This window comes from Perissodus microlepis, chromosome 23 (assembly GCF_051167445.1).
Source record: "Perissodus microlepis isolate ML-2025 ecotype Zambia chromosome 23, ASM5116744v1, whole genome shotgun sequence".
NCBI classification, from domain to species: Eukaryota; Metazoa; Chordata; class Actinopteri; order Cichliformes; family Cichlidae; genus Perissodus; species Perissodus microlepis.
Genome location: NC_140482.1, coordinates 16766100 through 16786901, shown reverse-complemented (window position 1 = coordinate 16786901; position 20802 = coordinate 16766100). Strand labels below are relative to the sequence as shown.

Genomic DNA, 20802 nt, shown 5'->3' with positions numbered 1-20802 from the left:
AGTTAGGACCGGACCATGCTTGCCACTTTCCCTCATTCTTGTCTGATATGTTATTCTAGCTGCTTAACAGTCCTGGATCTACTTTCTTGTATTTTTAATTTCATGAATGAGTTCAGTTAGTGGTGAATCAGCCTGCACTTTCAAGTCATGCTGTTGTAATAGATGCAGGATTCAATTTAGCATTATCTTGCTGAAATGTGCAAGCCGTTCCCTGAAAAAGACTTTGAATGGAAACATGTGTTGCTCTAAAACCTGGATATACCATCATCGCAGAGGGTGACTTTCCAGATGTGCAATCTGACAATTCCATAGACATTAATAGCCCTTTTCCACTAGAACCTACTTGGGTGGCTCAGCACGGCTCAACTTGGTTTTTAGGGTATTCTGGTAGGTGGAAAACCCTAAAACCCCGGCCGGGGTTCCAAGCAATCTGAGGCAATCCAAAAATGTGACGTCAACATACTGCATGCCATCGATTCGCTAGTCAGTGGCGTCACTCGGTGAGTCATCCTCTATAAAAATCAAAACCGCCATTTTTGAAACCCAGCAACCAGGAAAATGGCTACACAAAAGACAACACTGTGTTCCCCGAGTCTGATAAAAAGCCAAAGCCCAAGCAGCAGGTATACCATCGTCTTGACGTCCTCCATTGTTATGGTGTTTGTGTCACTTATATATGACGTCTTGGGACTTTTTGCCACGTTGCTATAACAACCCTACGCACATTAGGTGATACTCGATTGTAACAGAAAACGACCCAAACCGAGTCGAGTTGAGCTGAGTAGGTACTTGGCTATAAAGCTGTCTCATACCATCACCAAGTCAGACTTTTGATAACTGATGACAGATTTACTCATTTTAATTTTCTGACCACAGAAGTTTTCTACTTTGCCTGTGTACATTTTAAACCAACCTTTGCCACGGAAAAGATGGTGACATTTCTGGTTATGAACCTCCACCCATTTTTCTTTATTCCTTACTTCTAAGAAACTCTGCCAATCATGTTATTGGCCTTTTGCTAATTAACCGAATTAGATAAAAGTGTTCCTCCAGCTGTTTTTGTTTACGCCCCTCTACTTTGTCCTTCTACCAACATATTGAGATGTGTTGCTGCCATCACATTTTTAGATGAAACAATACTTCTCATGAAATAAGAAAATGTCTCAGTTCAAACATTCAATATGTTTCTCTTTCATTTAAATGTCTTTTCTATTGCAAGTTTCTATACAGGCTCAGTAACCCTTTGATTAAAGACCAATAAATAAATAACTAAATTCACTCTAGATTTCCAGTGAAAAACGTTCCAGCAATATATGGTTAAATCCATTGTTTGGAAAACTGAGCATTTCACTTTAGGGGTAATCAGCCCTAATCCACCACCTAGATTAGTGGGGATTTACTCATTATTAACTCATGCACTACAGGTCTGCCAGTTTCATGCCCACTGCTTATTACATTGTAGAAGAGAATATTTCAATCAACGTCAAGAATAACAGGAAAAACACTGCTGTGTGTGGGTGCAGTGATTGTAACAAATTTCAAGAAAATAGAAGAAACTGAAATACATATTTGAGATTAGGGTACACACCGACAACCTGTTGCTAATTTAGAATCACCAGTTAACCCTACATGCACGTCTTTGTGATGAAAACCAGAATACCTGGGGAGAACGTGCATCACACAGAAAACCACAAACTGACCTGAAGGTTCAACCCCAGAACCTTCCTGCCATGAGATAACAGTGTTTAGCGCCATATAGGGTTGCCAACCGTCCCTTAAAAAACGGAATCGTCCCGTATTTAGAAACAAAAGTACACGTCCCATATTGAGCTAATAAGGGACGCACTTTGTCCCGTAATACAGTGAGAATCAAAAGTAGTCTATAAATGTTTATGGAATTAACGCTTTGTTTGAAAACATAATTCCCAGCCCCTCTCCTGCTTTGTGACCAATGAGCTGACAGCACACTTATGACAATTTGAGTATGACAATTCAGATTACCGCTCATCTCATTGGTCGAGGAAAGGTCGCTTACGGAGAAAATACCGGAAGACAACAGATGACCACAACAACAAGCATGGCCAACAGGGAAACAAACGCTGACATTGCGGTGCAAGTCTCGGACGACAGTACACCTAAAGCTGGGCAAACACTGCGATTTTTTCAGTCACGTTATTCAGCTCCTGCTCAAACTGCACGATTGACTCACAGGGGTTAGAAGTTGGTAGGTCACGATGCAGGGTCTCACACTATACCGCCCGATGCTCTGATGCGACCTGAGTGCTCACACTGTGCCTCCATAAAATGAAGGTCATAACAGAAAATCTGTCGCTCTCTCTCTCTCTCTCTCTCTCTGTCTTTCACTCACACAGACACACCACCACCATCAACTTTGCTAAATTGCTAATGAAAAACATTGATCAGGCAGCTGTGATTGAGCAGCAGTGTAAATCCAACTATTTTCACGGTTGTTGTGGTCGTGATAATTTTGTGATGCCACATCGAAAAGGCTCGGGTGAGCTTTCCAAAGTTCTACAAGTTGTGCCTCCATCGCTTGTGTCCAGATCACACGCTGCACAGCTGTGCTGCTCCATCTTTTTCACCGACGTTTACGTGTTTGCCCGTGAGCAGTGTGAGCGGCTGCGGTGACACCCTCACGAGCGATTGATGATCGGGAGGTGGTCGTGAGGTGTTAATCGCTTCTGGTTACCCCACGTATACTACACGGTGCACGATGAAGGCCAAAATCGGGCCGATCACCAAATCGGTCGCACGACTCAAAAATCGTCTCAAAATGGGCCAAAAATCGCACAGTGTAAGCCCAGCATTAGAGCAGCAATGTTTGTTCCCCTCAGAGAAAGGAAAAAAAGGCTGCAAAAGTACAGGGTGGAATGGGAAAAGGAAAACACCTGGCTGGGAAAATGCACGATAACACCTTTAAAGCGCACTGCACTGTGTGCCGGCGCACTTTTTCCGTAGGCATGCTTGTAGTGGTGGGCACATGAAGAACATGAGGGGCGTGAAAGCTCGGTGAACCCTTAACCAATTTTTTGTCCACCAGGCCACGGCAGAAGCAGATATGGTATGTAAACACTGGTTTGTTTTTTTTAAACCCTCTGGTTAAGGTTAATATGGGCATGTGCAGTGAATATCAGCGCTATGTGGCCAGAAGTGTGATAATATAATTTATTTTGTGTAATAAACAACTGCAAGGATAGATGATTACAACAAATAGATGACTAATACATAAACGTAATACATAGATTAATAATGATGATGAGTTATGATGTGTAATCATGGGAACAAGTGGGTTTACAAACAGGAGCAGCTGATTAGCATTAGAAAAGCTGAAATAATACCTCAACTGAAGCCAATTGTACTAAATGCACTATATGTGCACTGTTACAAGAATATTTTTCGTTCTATTGTTTTCTATTAATTTATATAATTTTAAGTTAAGCAGGACAGAGTTCTTTTAAAGAAAGATTTACTTATATTCTCAAAGGTTAAGCATGACAGGCTTCTGTTTAAGAAAGAGACCTGTTTTACTGTGTTAATGTTGTCATTTTGAGCTAAAAATAAATGGCTAAATGATCATTTGTTTCCCATATGGTCATATCACAAAGAATATGCATCTGCTTAAATCAAATTCAAGTCAAATGGTTAAAAAATAATTTCCCACACAAAAAAAAGAGCTACAAAATTCACCACACTGGGAAGAGTGAACTGGGTTGCCCGGCCCTGGCCACGAGGTGTCCCTTATTTATTTTTCAGGGAGTTGGCAACCCTAGCGCCATACCACCATGCTAACCAGGAAGCTAACTTTTCTTTTCATGTCAGACATAAAGGTGACCACTGACCGAGTCATTCAGGGAAGTGAAGGCAGTTTTACTGTGGAAGGCAGTTACAAGAATCTCCTTTTATTTTTTTTAAAAGCTTTCTCAACAAACACTGCCACACAGCTGAAACAAACGCTGCATGACTTTTGAAAGGAAGCTGATAGCGATGACTCAGTGCTATGTTACGCATTCCAACATGTACTTTTTCACAGTTTGTACTTTTTGTGATCATCCCAGTTCAGGACTTTGACATATCTTTTACCTAATATGTATTTAGTGTCGAATATGTTGCAACTGAGATGCCTTTGAACACATACAACAGTGCGTAGCCATTTTCTACTTCGGGCAAAACCTTTGTCATAGCAAAACTGGCACAAACAAAATCTTGGTTTTAAGACAACAATTATGTCATTTTATTTTGGTAGCTGCAGCCATAATTAGTGAGTAGGTGCATGTTTACAACTATGGAAAGGCATAATAACAACTTAGAGCTATATCTGAAATCAGCAGAGGCCTGCGCCCTGGATGTTTATTTTTTGATAACAGTCTCTTGAGACAAACACAAGATTTGCTCAGACAGTTAAGCAACAGCATTTGATGGTCTTTCTTAAACACATTCACTGAAACCAATCTCCTGATCTTTTGACCTTAGTTTGACTCCCAAACAGACTGCATATTGACTCTATGATTGAATTGTGTATGACTGAAACATCACAGCTGAGAAAAACAGACCATGGTGTCAGGATGCAACTTTTTGAAATTCTGCTATGTTTTTATTTTGTTTTGGTCAAACAAAAAAGTGAATTCACATTTTTATACCCAAATTTGAGCCGAAACACTGGACTTCTCCATTTTGGTAATTACCAGTACTGTTAATTTAGGGCAGCAATGGCATAAACTTCACTTTGGGTGGTTCTCTAGTAAAGCAGAGCACGATTTGTGTCTTTAAAACTAAATTTTATAAACAAATGCCTGGTTTGCCTGGTTCTGCTGGAGGGTTCTTCCACTTAAAAGGGAATTTTTCCTTTCCACTGTCACCGAATCCCTAGCTCATAAGGGGTCATATGATTCTTGGGGTTTTCTCTGTAGTATTATTGTAGGGTCTAACTTACAATATAAAGCACCTTGAGGCGACTGTCGTTGTGATTTGGAGCTGTATAAATAAAATTTAATTGAAAAAATTTAATTGAACAATTTGCAATGTTGCTATTCTGTAATAACACATATATTAAATTAAATACTCAGTCTTGACTTTATATTCCTAATGTACTGTCTTCGTTTAACTACAGTGCATTTAAAACAAACCTTTAAAAGCAGTTTTTGACAGAGGTGCCTGTGGTAGGGCTTGACTTAAGCGGTCAAAGAAGTGCAGGAGACTGATGCTGTCCAGTGTAGCAAGTGGTTTATTCACCATTTTGTGACCCAAACAATATTTACAAAGAAACAAATAAGAAACTCAACTCTATAATTAACTCAGTTCAAATAAACATAACTGAATTTAAATCAACGGAAATTAAGGTCAAACTGCACACAGCTACACTGACCTGAACCTTTACTTTTGAAACACCTGAGTTCTTCTGCTTAAATAGTCCACTTAACCAAACAATTTCTCCTCTGGACTATTCCATTCAGTAGGTAGGTAAGATGAACATGATTATATTCAAACCTCTACTACTCCTCTTCACTGGCAACATGAACTCTGTGGTGTAATCAATACATATTACAACAATAATCTATTTCTTCATAAACCCTCTAAAATCAACTTTATTAAATTATAAGAGTTCTTCCCCTTCTGCACTTGGTCTCTTCCTGTGACCTCAGATGAACCCAGAAGGTATAAAGCAGGAAGTAAAACTACATTTCTTCCTTTTGTTTCTGGAAGACAGGTAGGTAAGGTAAGTTCAAAACAATACAAATTAACAGTTGAAATAAAGAACATGTTAACTTAACAAACTTGTAGGAATTGATTTAATCCAAGATGTTATATTATATAATCTGTAAAAGTGCAAAACATAAACAAACCCGGGATAGTAGATGTTTGCCTACTGCAGATTACATGTGAAATATGGTTGAATCAAAACAAGAATGTTAATTAAGAATATAGACAAATGGTCTTCTCACCCACTTTGTCACAGTGCCACAGAGATATTGTGGGAGACCTTAAAACACACAAACTAAAGTAATGAAAAATGTGCTAGTCCCTCTGCAGCAGAAGGTGAAACGCTGGAATAGCGGTGCTTTGAGCTAAATATTTACGTCAGCATGCCTACATGTCTACGTGCTCACAATAACAATCCTCACTTGCTGACATTTGCTTGTTTGCGGTGTTCAAAAGGCTTAAAATTTGCTAAACACAAAGAACAACAGAGATTGGCTCGTATTTGTTTGTTTTCACACATATTGGCAGGTTTACCTGATGATGGTTCTTGATGTGACGTAGAGAGCCACATTTCATGAGGACTAAAAAAAGTACTAAAAAAACCCCTGTGATAAATGTAGCAGTTTGAAGTGCCTTAACCCCCATTAAAACCGGTTAGAGCGGGCACGCTCCGTTTTGCGCAACTACTTTTAAATCCTTGTAGAACTGCAACCACATAAGCTAGCGCAATATTTTTTTTTGCATATGAAACCGGAGGAGTTGTACTTACAGCTTGTGCCATCAGCTTGTCCTAGGTCACGGTTTCCTTCCACATATAGCTTTTGAAAAAACTGCATAAAAAGCGCTTGCAGCAGATAGAGCGTAGGCTCTGAGAGGACGCCCAGCGTTTACGCTACGAAAACACGACCGAGTGTTTTAACCTGACAGCCTGAGGTGTTCTTCAGTAAACTGGACTACCCGACAGAAGGACCCGAGGCCCCGCTGCACTTTTTCGGTAAGTTAAACGTGTTTGTAAGCTAATCCGTAACTACCGTCCTTAGCTAGCTCCTGAGACCTAGCTAGCTAAAATGAGCACTCGGCTGTCAGGGTTCGTTTAGCTGTGCAGGGGAATGAATTTACTAAAGAAATCAAGAGAAACGCCCCGGGCTGCTCAGTCACTAATTACTGTTACTGTACTTTTATTACAAGTATTATACTGTAAAAGCAACAGGCTGCACCCTGCTTCAGCTCCTGTGCAGAGCTGAATATTAAATATGTGCAAACAACAGCATGTTTTCAGTCTCTTGCCACATCTGTAAAGACAGTAACAATTTTTTTAAAAGCTTGTACTTCAGTAACTCCTCATTAATCAGGAACTATGGATTAAAGTACTGTAGTGTACTGTAATACTGAAAAAAATGTAAGAGAAGAACTTCAGATCCTGAGTGTGTGAGGACAGAAGAATCAGCTTTATTTCAATATTGAGGGATAAAATTTATATCTGAGTTTGATGGTTCTGTTGTCTTTGTGATTATAGGAGCTGCCCTCAGATTCAGACCTCTGCCCCATCGAGTGACAGCAGACAGATCATCCAACGTGTTCATATGTTAACTGCAAAATGAACTGATGAAAACAGTACAAAGGTTAAAGTACCACATGTGCTGTAGTGAAAGCTGCAGCTTTATTGATAAAGTTAAAGACAAAAAAACAAAAGGATTAATCACTCATGTAACTGTGTCACTATACAGTATATCAGCATTAACAGGACCTCAGTTTGGTGTTTCACAAAGCTGCTGATCTCAGACCTGCACAGCTTCCGTTTTAAACACTTGATGTACTCAGCTGCATGAAGAGTATATGAGATTTTCTCTAACACAATTAAATAAAACCTGATGAAGGTCAAAGGTCGTCACTTGTATGTTGAACTACAAACTTGTTATCTGGAATTTTTTCACAGTTTTTTTACACATAGTGTGTTATTTACCATAAAGTGATTCAGAGTTATTCATACCAGAGTAACCAGAGAGGATCACATATTTTTAAATATATAACTTTCTACAGGACTGAATATAATATCTTTATGTAAAAGTCCGGAGCCTCTGGGGAGTATCTGAGTATTTATAACATTACACATTCCAAAGGTCTCATCACAGTGTTGATGAAATGCTGGGTTTATCCATCTCCTGGGGCAGGCCTACGGAGGAGTGCTGAAGATTTCCCTGTGAGGGAGCTGCTGGTGAAGATCATGAGTCCTGCTTGATCAATGCCATGAGCTTCAGTCTTCCTGGTGTTTCTTAAATGATGCCTCTTACAGCGGGTCAACAGAACTTATGGCACAGGACAGCTGTGATGAAAGAAAGGGAAGAAGTTTCTCCAAACCTCTGGACCCAGGAAACCCAGCTTGGTCCTGATGGTCTCCCTCACTAGTTTCTCTCCAGGGTGAATGTAGCTGTTGATATAATATGGACTCTATTATTAAATGAAAAGAACAAATTAGACTACACTACTGAAACGTTCTGCTGATGTTTTTAAAGTCTCCATGTTACCAGGCTGTAGAGGGCTCTGAAGATTTAAACAGTTTTAGATCCATTACACTCACAGTCTTATGTTAAAATCTCAAAGGACAGCATTATATTTTTTGATATTAACAGTAACTCTGGGCCTCTGTAGAGTGCGCAGTTGATCTCATCGCTGTCTAAAAATGGATAAAAAAAACATAAGCGTTGAAGACTATTAAGAGTAGCAGGTGTGTAGCATCGCTAACTAGCTAGCAACAAGCCTCCAACACAGTGCGTATGCTAGCGGCTAATCTAACTAACGAATTAACAACAGAGTGATTTTAGAACTATAAGATAAGCTGTGTGTCTTTTTTATAACAGTGACATGGTTGTATTTACCTTAATTAAACGAGTCGTCAGTCGCGGTAAACCAGCAAAAAAACTCGAGCAGCCGGGCTACGTAAAAAGTGTAGGGGGGCGTGTTTGCGGTCATGTCCAGCGGGTGTGTGGGCGGGAGCGTTACACAGTCGCTCCACCTCAAGTCACTACTGCGCAGACTCTGGCTCCAAATTTGCAAGATGGCAGCCTCCACAAGCGGGGTATTTTGGCTTCATTTTTGCACAATGGTAGGAGGCGGGGTCGCGTCGTCCATGTTTTCTACAGTCAATGGCCTATACTGGTGTTTTTAAAAGTTATGTTTGACTTTATGACTTTCTGTGTCGTTTCTGGGATGCTCAGAACTAAAATTGCACTGCTGGAAATAGTTTATTTTGATGCATATGCTGCTTTTTTGCAAATTTGCACTATAATATTTATTTTCGTTTTTCCTGCAGTATATAAAAATTGGTGTATTTCAAAAATAAAACTATAAAGACACTCAAAATAAATTTCCTGTGGTGGGAAACTATTTTGTGCAACTTTTTTGTATTTACAGTTTTGAGGGATAAGCCTCTTAAATTTCTCTAACTAGAAATATATGTTAAAAAAACAAAAATGATTTTCAATGTTTTTGTAGTTTATTGCACTTTCTTGCAATTTATGTAATTTCTATGCACTTAATGCATACATATTATTAAAATTTGGGCTATAATGGTTGTATTGATGTATAGCAACTTGAAATGCTCCCAAAAATGGCACTACAGCATGTAAAAATATAATATAAGCTCTGGCGGACTTGGTTCTATGGTAGGTCTTAAAGGGTTAAGGTGATTGCTGTTGTGGTGTACAAATAAAACTGATTTGAATTCGTTTTATTTGTACACCATGACTTTGGTCATGACTGGAATTAAAATATTCCAGTCATGACCAAAATAGAAGGTTGAGTCCAGGAGCCATTGGACTGATGTTGCCACCACAGACTGAAAGCCCTAAGGACTGCCATGATGCAACAGTTACTAAAACAGTATAATACTTTACCTGCAGGATGCATCAGTGTCACAACTCCAGGTGTTATTTTTTGTCTGTAGATGACAAGTGTTGAGCTAGAGCTGCAAGTGCAGGCACGTGGGCAAAGCTTGCCAAAGAGACGTTCAGTGCTTTCAGACATATAGGTCTCCTCAGATTATGTAAAGGATCTATTTTAACCCACGTTACCATGTTGACCCAAACCTAACCAAACTGTCAGCAAAAAAAGGCCTGAATGTAGAAGTCTTTCAGTCTTCAGGGAATCATCCAGAAAACCCATAAGACTTGTGGTGAGAAGAAAATCACTAGCACATTACTTGCATGTGGTGGTCATTTTGGTATGTGTCTGTTAGCAAACTAGCTTGCGTCCACACTGGGGTTTGCACATTGCAGTATGTGTGCATGAATGTGTGAGAAAGAGGGAGCTCAGACAGTAGCTCTTTGTTGCTGTTGCCAGGATTTTGGATCAGCCAGGCTGAAAGTGCCTACAGTGACTCTTTCTTCCTTTATTCTCTCACTAGTTCCTTGTGCCACTATACTACAGTGCACAGTGCTGGGAAATGTAAAACTATAACGTCACATCCAGTGCTGAAAAAAGAAGTCTTACATAACTTTTAATTTCTATTTTATTTGTTCGGTGGTTACATTTTAAAAGATTCAAATTATTTGTACATTAGATATTTTACATTCTGTCATCGGTTGTGATCAACCCCAAAATAAATATCTAATTTGTGGTGTGAGTTCTTACAAAATGGAAAATTAGTGCAGAAATGTATTAAAACATGTGCCAGCACACGTGAAAATCCACAAGCTTGAAAGTCAATATTTGGGTTACCACCTTTATTCTTCAACACAGTCTGAACTCTCTTAGGCAGCTTTCCTGTCATTTCTTTAAGTTGTCTTCAGGAATAGTTCTCCAGGCTTCTTGAAGGACATTCAAAGCTCTTCTTTGGATGTTTCTGCCTTTTGTTCTGTTCTCTGTCAACATGATCCCACACTGCTTCAATAATGTTGAAGTCAAAGTTCTGGGGAGGCCAATCCATGACTGATAGTGCTGGATTGGCCTCAGATCAGGGATGGGATGTGTTTCAGCATCAAGCTCATTATAAGCACATAAAGGAATGTGTCAAATAAACCCTTAATCTTCATCTGATGTGCTAAAGGATTTGCATTTGTGACTTTGATGAGTATGAAGTTGTGAAGAATATTAACACAAGCTTTAGGAAAACTGCACATGAAGGAAGAAAATCTGTCAAAATCATTAAGACAAGTATTGATTCCCTATTTACTTCTGTACCAACATGGTTCAGTTTCAACTGCCTGTTTGCAGCTTTGACAGTGACCTTAGCCATACAATAATACTGACAATAGCAATAACCTGAATTAGAAAAATGCATCCCTCGCCCTGTCTGTCTCTTTCTCCCTCCATCTTCCTTTTTTCATTCCTTTAATTGCAGCGGGTAATCCTCAACCAGATTAAATGGATGTGCAGGGTCTATGTGCGTGCGCCTGTGTGGTCTGAATGAACGACACATAGATCTCTCAGAGATTACATGATCCCTGTCATCATCTCCCTGGGTGAAACTGACGAGAATCCAAATCCAATTTACTCTCCACTGACGTCCACTTGTACCAGGAATACGATCTGGCAGTTTGTAAAGCAGCTAAACCGAACCACTTAGGATTTTCTTCATGTCAAAGAGGATGCCATGTGCATTGCTGTAGCCTAGTTTGATTACACTTTGATCTGTCAGCTGGCCTATTTCTAGCTGACACTGCAGCTGATTTGAATGTTTACTAATTACACAAGCATTTTGTTGTGGTGCAAACAGATTTCAGAAATTCTTTCATCTCTCTTGGCCTGCAAGGAACCAAGCTTCTGCTGTGGACTTCCTCTGTTTTATGCCTCATTCAGGTGACTGACTTAACCATTGAAGAATATGCATCCATCAGAAGTCACATCATCAATACATGCCATAACATTGCTTCCACCATGTTTGATAGATGATGTGATATGCTTCTTGATCTTGTGTTGTTTCTCTGCTTTTCCATATTTTTCTCTTTCCATCATTCTTTATCTTGGTTTCATCTGTCCAAACATCTTTTTTCCCCCTTCTGGCTCTTTTAGAGGTTTAGGGTTTTCTGCAAAAGCCATTCCTAGGCTCCTTAGTCTAGCATTTATCCCAGGTTTTACACCTTGTTTTAAAACCTCTGTATCTTCATTGATGAAAATGTTTCACTTTTACAGTGATACATCTACATATTTGAGAGTCTGGTTTACACCACCCTCAATCAGTTTATTATCAGAAAATCCCCTCATTCATATAATCAACTTGATTCATTTCTTTCCATCTTGTTTTTGTCCTACTGGCTTCTTTGCCAGTCATGTTGATGTTATGTCATTCTTTGATATTGGTGCTAAATGTGGTCTGACAAACTTCAACACCATCTTGGACTATATCTGGCAGCAATAATCCTTTTTGTGGTGTTCTTCTGGAGGCACTGGTTCTGCTGAGGGACTCCAACAAGAACCTGTAGGAGGTAGAGAACTGATCCAATGTAATAAATTAACTGAAAGTGTCAAGTAGACCAAAGACTACCAGCTGCAGTTAGAGATGAAAGACTTACTAGAAAAAACTCTAGTTATTTATTTACTACTTACCAGGTAAAATATTCACAGAGGAGCGCATTATAAATAGTAGTGTTTAGCATGTGAATGGGAGCTGTGATGCATGGACAAAAATATTTAAAAAGTAAAATGTTGCCAACTAAAGTGATGGGATTAAAAAAAGATTAAGAAAACTACTTTGACTGTTTATTTGTTTTTTAACGTTCTGATAAAGACTAAAAAAAATTATTAAGGTGATGGGACCAAGTACAGTCCGGTTTTGAGTACTTATTAGTTTGCTAAAATGGCAGGCTTCTAATTTTAAACAAAATCATATTTAGTACAACTAATTTAGGGCAAAGGTTGTTTTTGTTTTTTTTTGATAACAGTAGTCCTCTGTTTGATGACAGAAAACAAATATGCAGCATTTAGCATCATATCCATATAATCTTTTCTGACCTCATTTGTTTTTTTTTCTATATTTGTATGAGAGGAGAAGAAGTGGAAACCAAGAGAGACAAAAAGTTGTTTTTTGTTTTTGTCCCTTTCATTCATGGCAGCCTCAATAAGAGTCTGTTTTCTCTTTTGTTGACCTTGGCACAGATATCCCAGCGTGTCCACAGAGTCTCTGACTTCTTCATCTGGAGTTACTCTCTGCAAAGAAACATTTATGTCTGAGGCTATATAGCATGTTTCTGTGCCGTACTTAAATTTGTATTTTTTCTGTGAAAATTGGCCATTCTGTGTCTGTTTTATCAAAAGCAACCCAAAATTACTGCTAAAACTGAAACCTAAAAATGCGCATGCTGAGCTAAATTCTAAACACCAAGAATAAATTACAGTCCTCCTTTTTTCAAGCTTTAGACAAACACCTAAGTTGGAAATTTTGAATATGTGTGTGAAGTCTCTTTTAGGAGTTATTAAGTCCTACTGGGAGTATGTCAGGCTGTCTTAACATTATGAAGTTTTCTCTTAAATGCTGGCAAAGTAAAACTAATATTTTAATTCAACTTACTTTTACTCAATACAGTTATCAATTTTTTTCTTTTCATTCTGACTCGGTGTACCACCCCAGTGGATTTTAACTCAAGCAATCACAATGTTAATAAAGTGCAGACTTTCAGCTTTAATTCAAAATATCTAACTTGAATTAACTGTTTATGAATTACAGACATGGTTTCTTTACTAGTCAACTGGCTAATAAGAAGTTTCATGGCCAGGTGAGACTTATTGCCTATTCCAGAACCAGTTATACAGATGGTAAATGGCCTGCATTTGTATAGCGCTTTACTCAGTCCCTAAGGACCCCAAAGCGCTTTACACTACATTCAGTCATTCACCCATTCACACACACATTCACACACTGGCAATGGTAAGCTACATTGTAGCCACAGCTGCCCTGGGGCGCACTGACAGAGGCAAGGCTGCCGGACACTGACGCCACCGGGCCCTCTGACCAGCACCAGTAGGCAAACATGGGGTTAGTATCTTGCCCAAGGATATTTGGCATGCAGCCAGGAGGTAGCCTGGGATCGAACCACCGACCTTCTGATTAGTGGCTGACCTGCTACAGCGACCCCACAGCTACAGATAAAAGAGTTGGAGTTGATTCCAAGCGTTGAAATTGCATTTGGTAGCTCTTCACTCCAAAGTGATGTAAGCAGAAGTGAAAGCGGCCAAATTCAACCTTCTGCAACATCAAAAGGCCTTAAAGACCACAGAAGAAGTCTAGGAAGTGGATGATCACAGAAGTATTTCCATGGTGAAGAAAAACAACTTCACGACATCTGACAAAGTATCACTGTCAGGGTCTACAGGTTTGTCAAGGTTTACAACAAGGTGCACAGCGCTGATAAATGATATGACATGCAATCTATACTGTCTGCAAATCGATGATGACGCAAATCATACTGCAAAAGCAACCCAATGTTTTCTCAGGGCAAAGAAAGGGGATATTGTTCAATGGGCAACTCAGTCACCTGATCTGAACTCAACGCAGCTGCTTTTCAGTTCCTTTAAACAAAACTAAATGCAGCAAGACCGGCAAACAAGCAGCAACTATGGGTGACTGTACAGCATCTCAAGAGAGGAACCATGATGTTTGTTGGCAGCAAGGGAATAAAAACAATTCTTATATTTATGAAAATAGTTTGTGCAATTACTTTTAGGGCTCTGAAATAGTTTGGTTAAAGCCCTGGAATTAAAGCTGAAAGCCTGCACTTTAGTCACATGTTGATTGTGTTATTTGCAGTCCACCTTGATGTCATGTACAGAGACAAAATCATAAAAACTGTGTTATTGTCCACAACCTAACCTAAACCTAACAACATTTTTCACCTGGCTGTCCCAACACAATGTTCCCACCCTACCTTCTGGGAACCATTGGTATAATGTACTGAAGTCTGTAATCCAGCTGGGCTGTTTAGTATCTTTACTTGTCTTTGAAGTGCATGTTAAAAGCTAATTAGAATTTTATAATATTGTTATAAAGGTAAGGCCACTTCTTATCTCTGGGGCGTCAGTTATTTCTGTTTGGTCAAGGCTCCTTTAGGTGCAACGCGTGCTTTGGTGGCGGTGCTCTGAAGTACTGAGTTATGGCATGAGTGAGACTCGGCTGTCACTTCCAGCTCATTTCTTCAGCAAGAAACATTTTAGCTTTTCTCACATTCAGTGTAAAGTTCTTATTTTTCAATGGTATTGGTAGCAGCTTGATTGGGTCTTGGTGTTGTATATTGTGGTTGCTCTGTTTAGGCCTGAATGTTTTTATGATAGTATTTGTTTGCCTTCTGCAGTGTGTCTTTTTTTCCTGTCTCCCTCAACAGGCCGTTGCAGATGGCTGCCTGTCCCTGACCCTGGTACTGCCAGAGGTTTCTTCCTGTTAAAAGGGAGTTTTTCCTTCCAACTTTTGCGTGCTTGCTCATTGGTGTTGTCTGATTGTTCATGTTGTTCTATTTTCTTTTACTATATCTCTTTTATTATTTTACAGTCTTTACCTTACAAAATAAAAGTCGGTGCAATAGCATCAGCAAACTCTTAATTATCTTACCTAAAACAATCTGATGCATTTAATTTCATTTTAAATTGTTTTTCACCTGGTCATCCATGTCACATCCTCTTTGTACTGCCCCACAGCTTGGGAACTGTACTAAGACAAAGCATTGCCGATAATACTGATGCTTTCACTTTATTTTCCCTTGGGAATTGAAGGCGTTACCAGTCAGTGTTTTCATATTTGGGTACACTGCAGGGAGATGCTTCTGCACACATTACATGTTTTAACAGCCTTAAGCTCAGAGAAAATCTGTTGAGTAATCTGCCATGCCATTATTATTTTTGCCCTGAAAAACACAACCACGTAAGGTAAGATAGTTGCCAATCAAAATTTGCATTATAAAAAAAATCATTAAAAAATGTAAATATTTTTTAAAAAAATTAATAAAAACTATATTTATTTTAAAATAACTGAAAGTAATCATTCTGATTCAAAAAATATTTAAAAGTCTAAATAATCTTTCAAAATAATACTTAATATAAGACCATGATACTCTAAGGACGATCTAAAAAAAAAAATTGACTAACTCAAGCGATCAAAAACTGCATTTTGTTGGGTATCCACATGACACATCAGTAACCATATATTCACACGTTAAAATCCCTGACTGTGCAGAAGAAATAAACATTACTATACATAAATAAAATTAATATACAGCTTTTCTTTGGTCTAAAATAAGCATGTCAACATTAGCTTCTAACAGCGTTGTCGGACCTATGATCCAAAGTTTTACAGTTGTCAACTGCGTTTTTCACAAACTTGTGATTGCTCACGTTGGTTATGTCCATCTTTTATATACAATTGGTGGTCTGCCCCCATCTTCATCATCATGAGATAATACAGATTCCCACAGAGTTTAAGTATCTCATGAATTTTGCTATGGCTTTGCTAGGTTAAAGGCCTTAACCTTTGATGCATGGAGAGTTAATTTGACTGTGAGCATGTTGTAGATGAACAAATATACATGATGATATGTGCTGTTACAGCACGAGGATTTACTGTCTCAGTGGGGTGGGAAACATGCTGTTCTTATCCCGTGGCTGTAATTTGGTTCGACTGTGGTTGCATTTTACATATCTGTGCCTTTTTTCTCATCACTCCTCAAGTGAATGTTTTATATCAAATTAAAAATAAACAACACAAAGTCACATTTATTTAATGGATATTTTTGATTCCAAGTAGCTGTAGGCTTTGTGCTGTCTTGTACAAGAACTTGGGCGGGGGAAGGGGTCCTGAAGAAACCTTGAAGAAACCTACAGTAGGAATAAGATGTAGCAAACAAGTCACACATTTTAGCTGTAATCATATGATAGCTTCTCAAGTAAAGAACAGATGTATGTCTATTTGTCAGGCATCTCTGGAGGAGTAGAAATGACAGCAAGGCAAATGTTCTCACATGTCAACATGGGTTTGACTGTCACCCTCGCTGCAGGAGTGGCTATGAGGAGAACAAAGCACTAAAATCAAAATCTTAAGAATCACTGGTCTGTACGTGTACTGCACTTGAGTGTCCTTTTGCCATGATAAGTTATTCTGAAATTACCTTTTATAGTCCATGTAGGCAGTCAGTATGTTGGCACTACTATAGACGGCTTAATGTCAGCTTTCTTGCCCCAGTCAGGACTTTATAGAGCACTCATTTACATGTTGCATATCCAGGTTTAGTCTCAGTTTAGGGAACTTTGAGACCCTTTTGCTATATTTTCAAAGGTAGATTTTAATGTGTATTCAAGCCCAGTGTTGAATCCCTCTGACATAAGAAATTCTTTAAATGCACAGTCCTGAATGCTTGCTTGATGGCAAGCATCTTTTGAAGGAAGTATTCCAATGCCATTTGAGAGATATAATCTCTCCAGTGAGTCCTGGGTCTGCCCTGGTGCTCTCCTGGGTAGACGCTTCACACCTCACTAGGAGAAGTTCAGGATGGATTGCAGTCAGATCACCAAACCACCTCAGTTGGCTCTTTCGAATGTGGGGAAACAGCAGCTCTGCTCTGAGCCCCTCCTGGATTACCTCCTCACACTAGCCTAAGCCCAGTCACCCTTTGGATGAAGCTCATTTCTGCTGATTGTGATGCTTTAAGCCAATACACCCAGGTGATGGTAGGAATCTGGAATGGCCAGTCTAAATTCTTGGCTCTCCTATTCACAAATCCTGAATAGTTACATTAATCGTTACATTGAAATGTTACATTACATAAAAATCTAGGGAAGTATTCCAGAGGCCATTGTCATTCTGAAAAATTATGCCATTGCCAATCAGATGCTTTCCAGATGGTGGTATTGCATGGCGAATGAAAACCTGATGGTACTTTTCTGTGTTCATAATTCATTAGCTTTATCAAGATCTCCAACATCACTGACTGAAATACAGCCCAAACCATGACAGAGCCTCCACCATTGTTCATAGACTGTAGACACTCACTGTTGAACCTATCTCCAGTCTGAACTAAAAATGTGACATTTGGATTCATCACTCCATCAGACATATCGCCACTGATTTTCCAGTTCTTGTGGAATGTGGCATACTTGGGCCTTTTCTCACTGGTTTCAAAATGAGTGAAAAACTCTCCAAAGACAAATTTTGAAAGACCTCCAGCAAGCAAGCCTGGCTGCTTGGAAGTAAAATATAAAGAAATGAACGGTGGCTCAAGACGTTTACACAGTTCATTTGCATGTACATTTTTGCACACACTTTTTTAAATTTCTGGACATGTGTCTTTACAGTTATGTGAATCTGCATCATGAATGCTTTATACCCACTCTGTTTTACATTGTACTGTATATTTTGCAAAGTTGGCTTCCGTTATAATCACTTTTCTTAAGCATAAGTACGGCTGTTCACATTGCTGCTTTTCTTCAAATCTAGCACTTCAGTGTCTTTTAAATTGCTTGGACCCTGTGCCTTTGCTGCTGGTGTTTCCCCTAATAATATTCATGTTAACTCTCATGTAGTTGGTAGTACAGTAATGTTCTAAAGGCCATGTTTTACATTTTCAGCTCCCACATTGTTTGTGTATGACAGAGGATTGTTTAGGGTTATACAAGAGCCTATAATGCCTTAATTGCAGAGCTAAAACCTACATTATCTCCATAAAATCTCTGAGGGAGCCACTTAGGCTCAATCATGGTTCACTGGTTTGGTTTTATTGATGCAAGAATTGCATAATTTCCGTGTGGGGGGTGAACATCCCAAAGACTCAAGCATCCACATGTACAAACTCTGCAAATGAAAGTCTAAACACTAATTTCCAATGTGTGTGCTCGTGTTTTTGGATAGAAGGTGTGCTCATATGTCGTTAAGACAAAGGTATCTCTGGGTGTTGACATGACGGGCACATTTTGTTCATTAGCATCCCGATGACTTTCAGATCACTACACCACAAACCAATATCCTATCCTGGGTTTGATTGTACTGCGGTGAGCTACAGCTATTATGAGTTGATATGCAACAGTGTGTGAAAGCAGAAAAAGTCTCAAATGGTTTTTGGCTTTAGTTAATGTAAGGGAGTAGCAGGCAGCAAACCAAGGAATTTTCTTTCAGCATTTTATGTTAAACACAGTGGTTTAGCATAGTAAAAGGCATTGTAGAGCAGCCCTTTCTTAAAGTCTGAAATGAATTGGACAATCTTTTTTTTTTCATAAGGGAAGTTCAGAAAGCTTCAGGCTCACTGGATTACTTCCATTGCAATCCAGATTGTATCTTTGCTATGTGCACCAGTTTACTTCTCCTTTCACCTGCACCCTCACAAGATAAAAGTCCATTTTAAGCATCAAGTCCCTACTTTCAGCCATTGTTAATGAAGATTTGAGGAAATAAGTCACCTTCATAGCTGGATTCACTCCAGTGTTTCTCAACCTCAAGCGGGTGGAGACATCATAAACACATAAACGCTTCAGGTAAAATTAATGAGCAAGAAAATGTAAATTGTTTTCATAATGGCAGAATGAGGGGTGAAAGTCAAGTGGAAGACAGGAGGCAGTTTGTGCAACACATAGGGTTTGAGTGATCTTTAGCCCCCACATGGTCCTGCCCTGCCCAGCCACGGCTCCACCAGGTCAGGTATAAAGGTGTGCCAAACTGATGCCACCCATCGTCTCTTCTCTGGAGAGGGTGGAAGACAAGACAGTGCAGGTGTGAGAGAGAGAAGTGGAGGAGGGAAGTTTAACTTGTAAGGCAGGAAGATTGACTGCTGTTGGACTTGAAATACAGTCATGGGATTTGGAGTAAGTATTGAAATTTTGTCACAGATTTTGGCCTTTAAACTTAGCTTAAGATTAGGTTCTGCATTTCTTTTCAGGTTTGAGCTCAGTCTAAATTTTGGTTATTTTGGTTAAGAAATAGAATTTCATTTGAGATAAAACAAAAATACTTCTTGTCTTTTCCAAATCATAAGGTTATTCTTGGGGCTAGGTTTGGAGTCACCATCAGTGATAACCTAGATCTCACAGGGCTCAATTTATCGTTTCGTGTTAATGTCAGTTCTCCTTTTTCTAACTTAAATTTATTTTTACAGCTTTGGCAGCATTATAAACCCAAGATTATCTGGATCAAGATTAAAGAATTTTGCTCTTCTAACAGTTATTAACACTGGTGTCAGAGCATGTTTGAACAGGACGGCTGACCTGACTTTCTGCTCTTATTTTTGCACAACAGAAGAGGAAGCTTCAGGGCAATTTCCCCCACACATGTTCAGTATTATTAATGCCACATTTTGTGCCACTTTCTTCTCTCCAGAAAGGAAAGGATAACTACAAACTGGCAGCAACATCAGAAAATGGAGGACAGAAAAGCAAGAAGGCTAGAAAGAAGAAGGACATGGATGAGCTGAAGAAAGAAGTGGACCTGGTGAGTACTCAGCTCACGTGCAGCCACTCTGTGATCATCTGTAACTTGACTGGCTTGATGTCATGTAAGAAAAGTGAGGATTTTAAGCAGGCAAAACTACTGATAAATAGTTTGACTGTGTCACAGAAAGAAAAGGCATTGAATAAACGTTCGTGAACTTTAATGACAGTCACTCGATTGCTGCCAGTGGCCACAGCAATGATGCAGTCACGGCTGAGGCAAACCTCTGCTTTGGCCTCATTGCTGGTCTCATGAGATGTAGGTGTCTGAGCCATATTTCATGAAGATTGCTGCTTACATTGCTGGACGTACACTCCCATGTTATTAAGATGCTGTCAGCTATAATTACCTTCTAAGTCATGTTTATCTAGATTGGTTTTTAATGCTGAGTGAGTGAGAGGCTCTGTTGTTGTTGTATTCTGTGGTTCCTTAGATCACATCAACTCATCCTTCATGCGCAAACAGCAATTTTCTACTGCTACATTCACATAATAAAACACATGTAATAAAATGCATGCCTGCCTGTGGGATTTCGGCTTGTTTTACTCAATGTTTCTCAATCTCTTTGTTTTTCCTCTCCTACTCTCAATAGGATGATCACAGGTTAACCTTGGAAGAACTTATCAGGAAATATGGAACTGACCTAACCAGGGTGAGCACTTCAGACGGGCATGTGGGTGTCTAGTTTTTAGAAG

The 20802-nt window shown here is 39.2% G+C and overlaps 1 protein-coding gene across 2 annotated transcripts in view; it reads left to right on the top strand.

Moving 5' to 3' along the window:
* LOC146361106 (sodium/potassium-transporting ATPase subunit alpha-1-like) overlaps nucleotides 1-20802 on the top strand; it is a 69367-nt gene that overhangs the window by 32642 nt on the left and 15923 nt on the right. The window contains exons 1-3 of one of the 2 annotated variants that reach the window (XM_084921132.1): nucleotides 19337-19485; nucleotides 19997-20107; nucleotides 20700-20759. In XM_084921132.1, coding sequence (XP_084777258.1) covers nucleotides 19474-19485; nucleotides 19997-20107; nucleotides 20700-20759 — 183 coding nt within the window. In that variant the 5' untranslated portion in view covers nucleotides 19337-19473. Of the gene's footprint in view, nucleotides 1-19336; nucleotides 19486-19996; nucleotides 20108-20699; nucleotides 20760-20802 lie in introns of those variants that run through there. The other variant, XM_084921133.1, reaches the window with a different exon arrangement.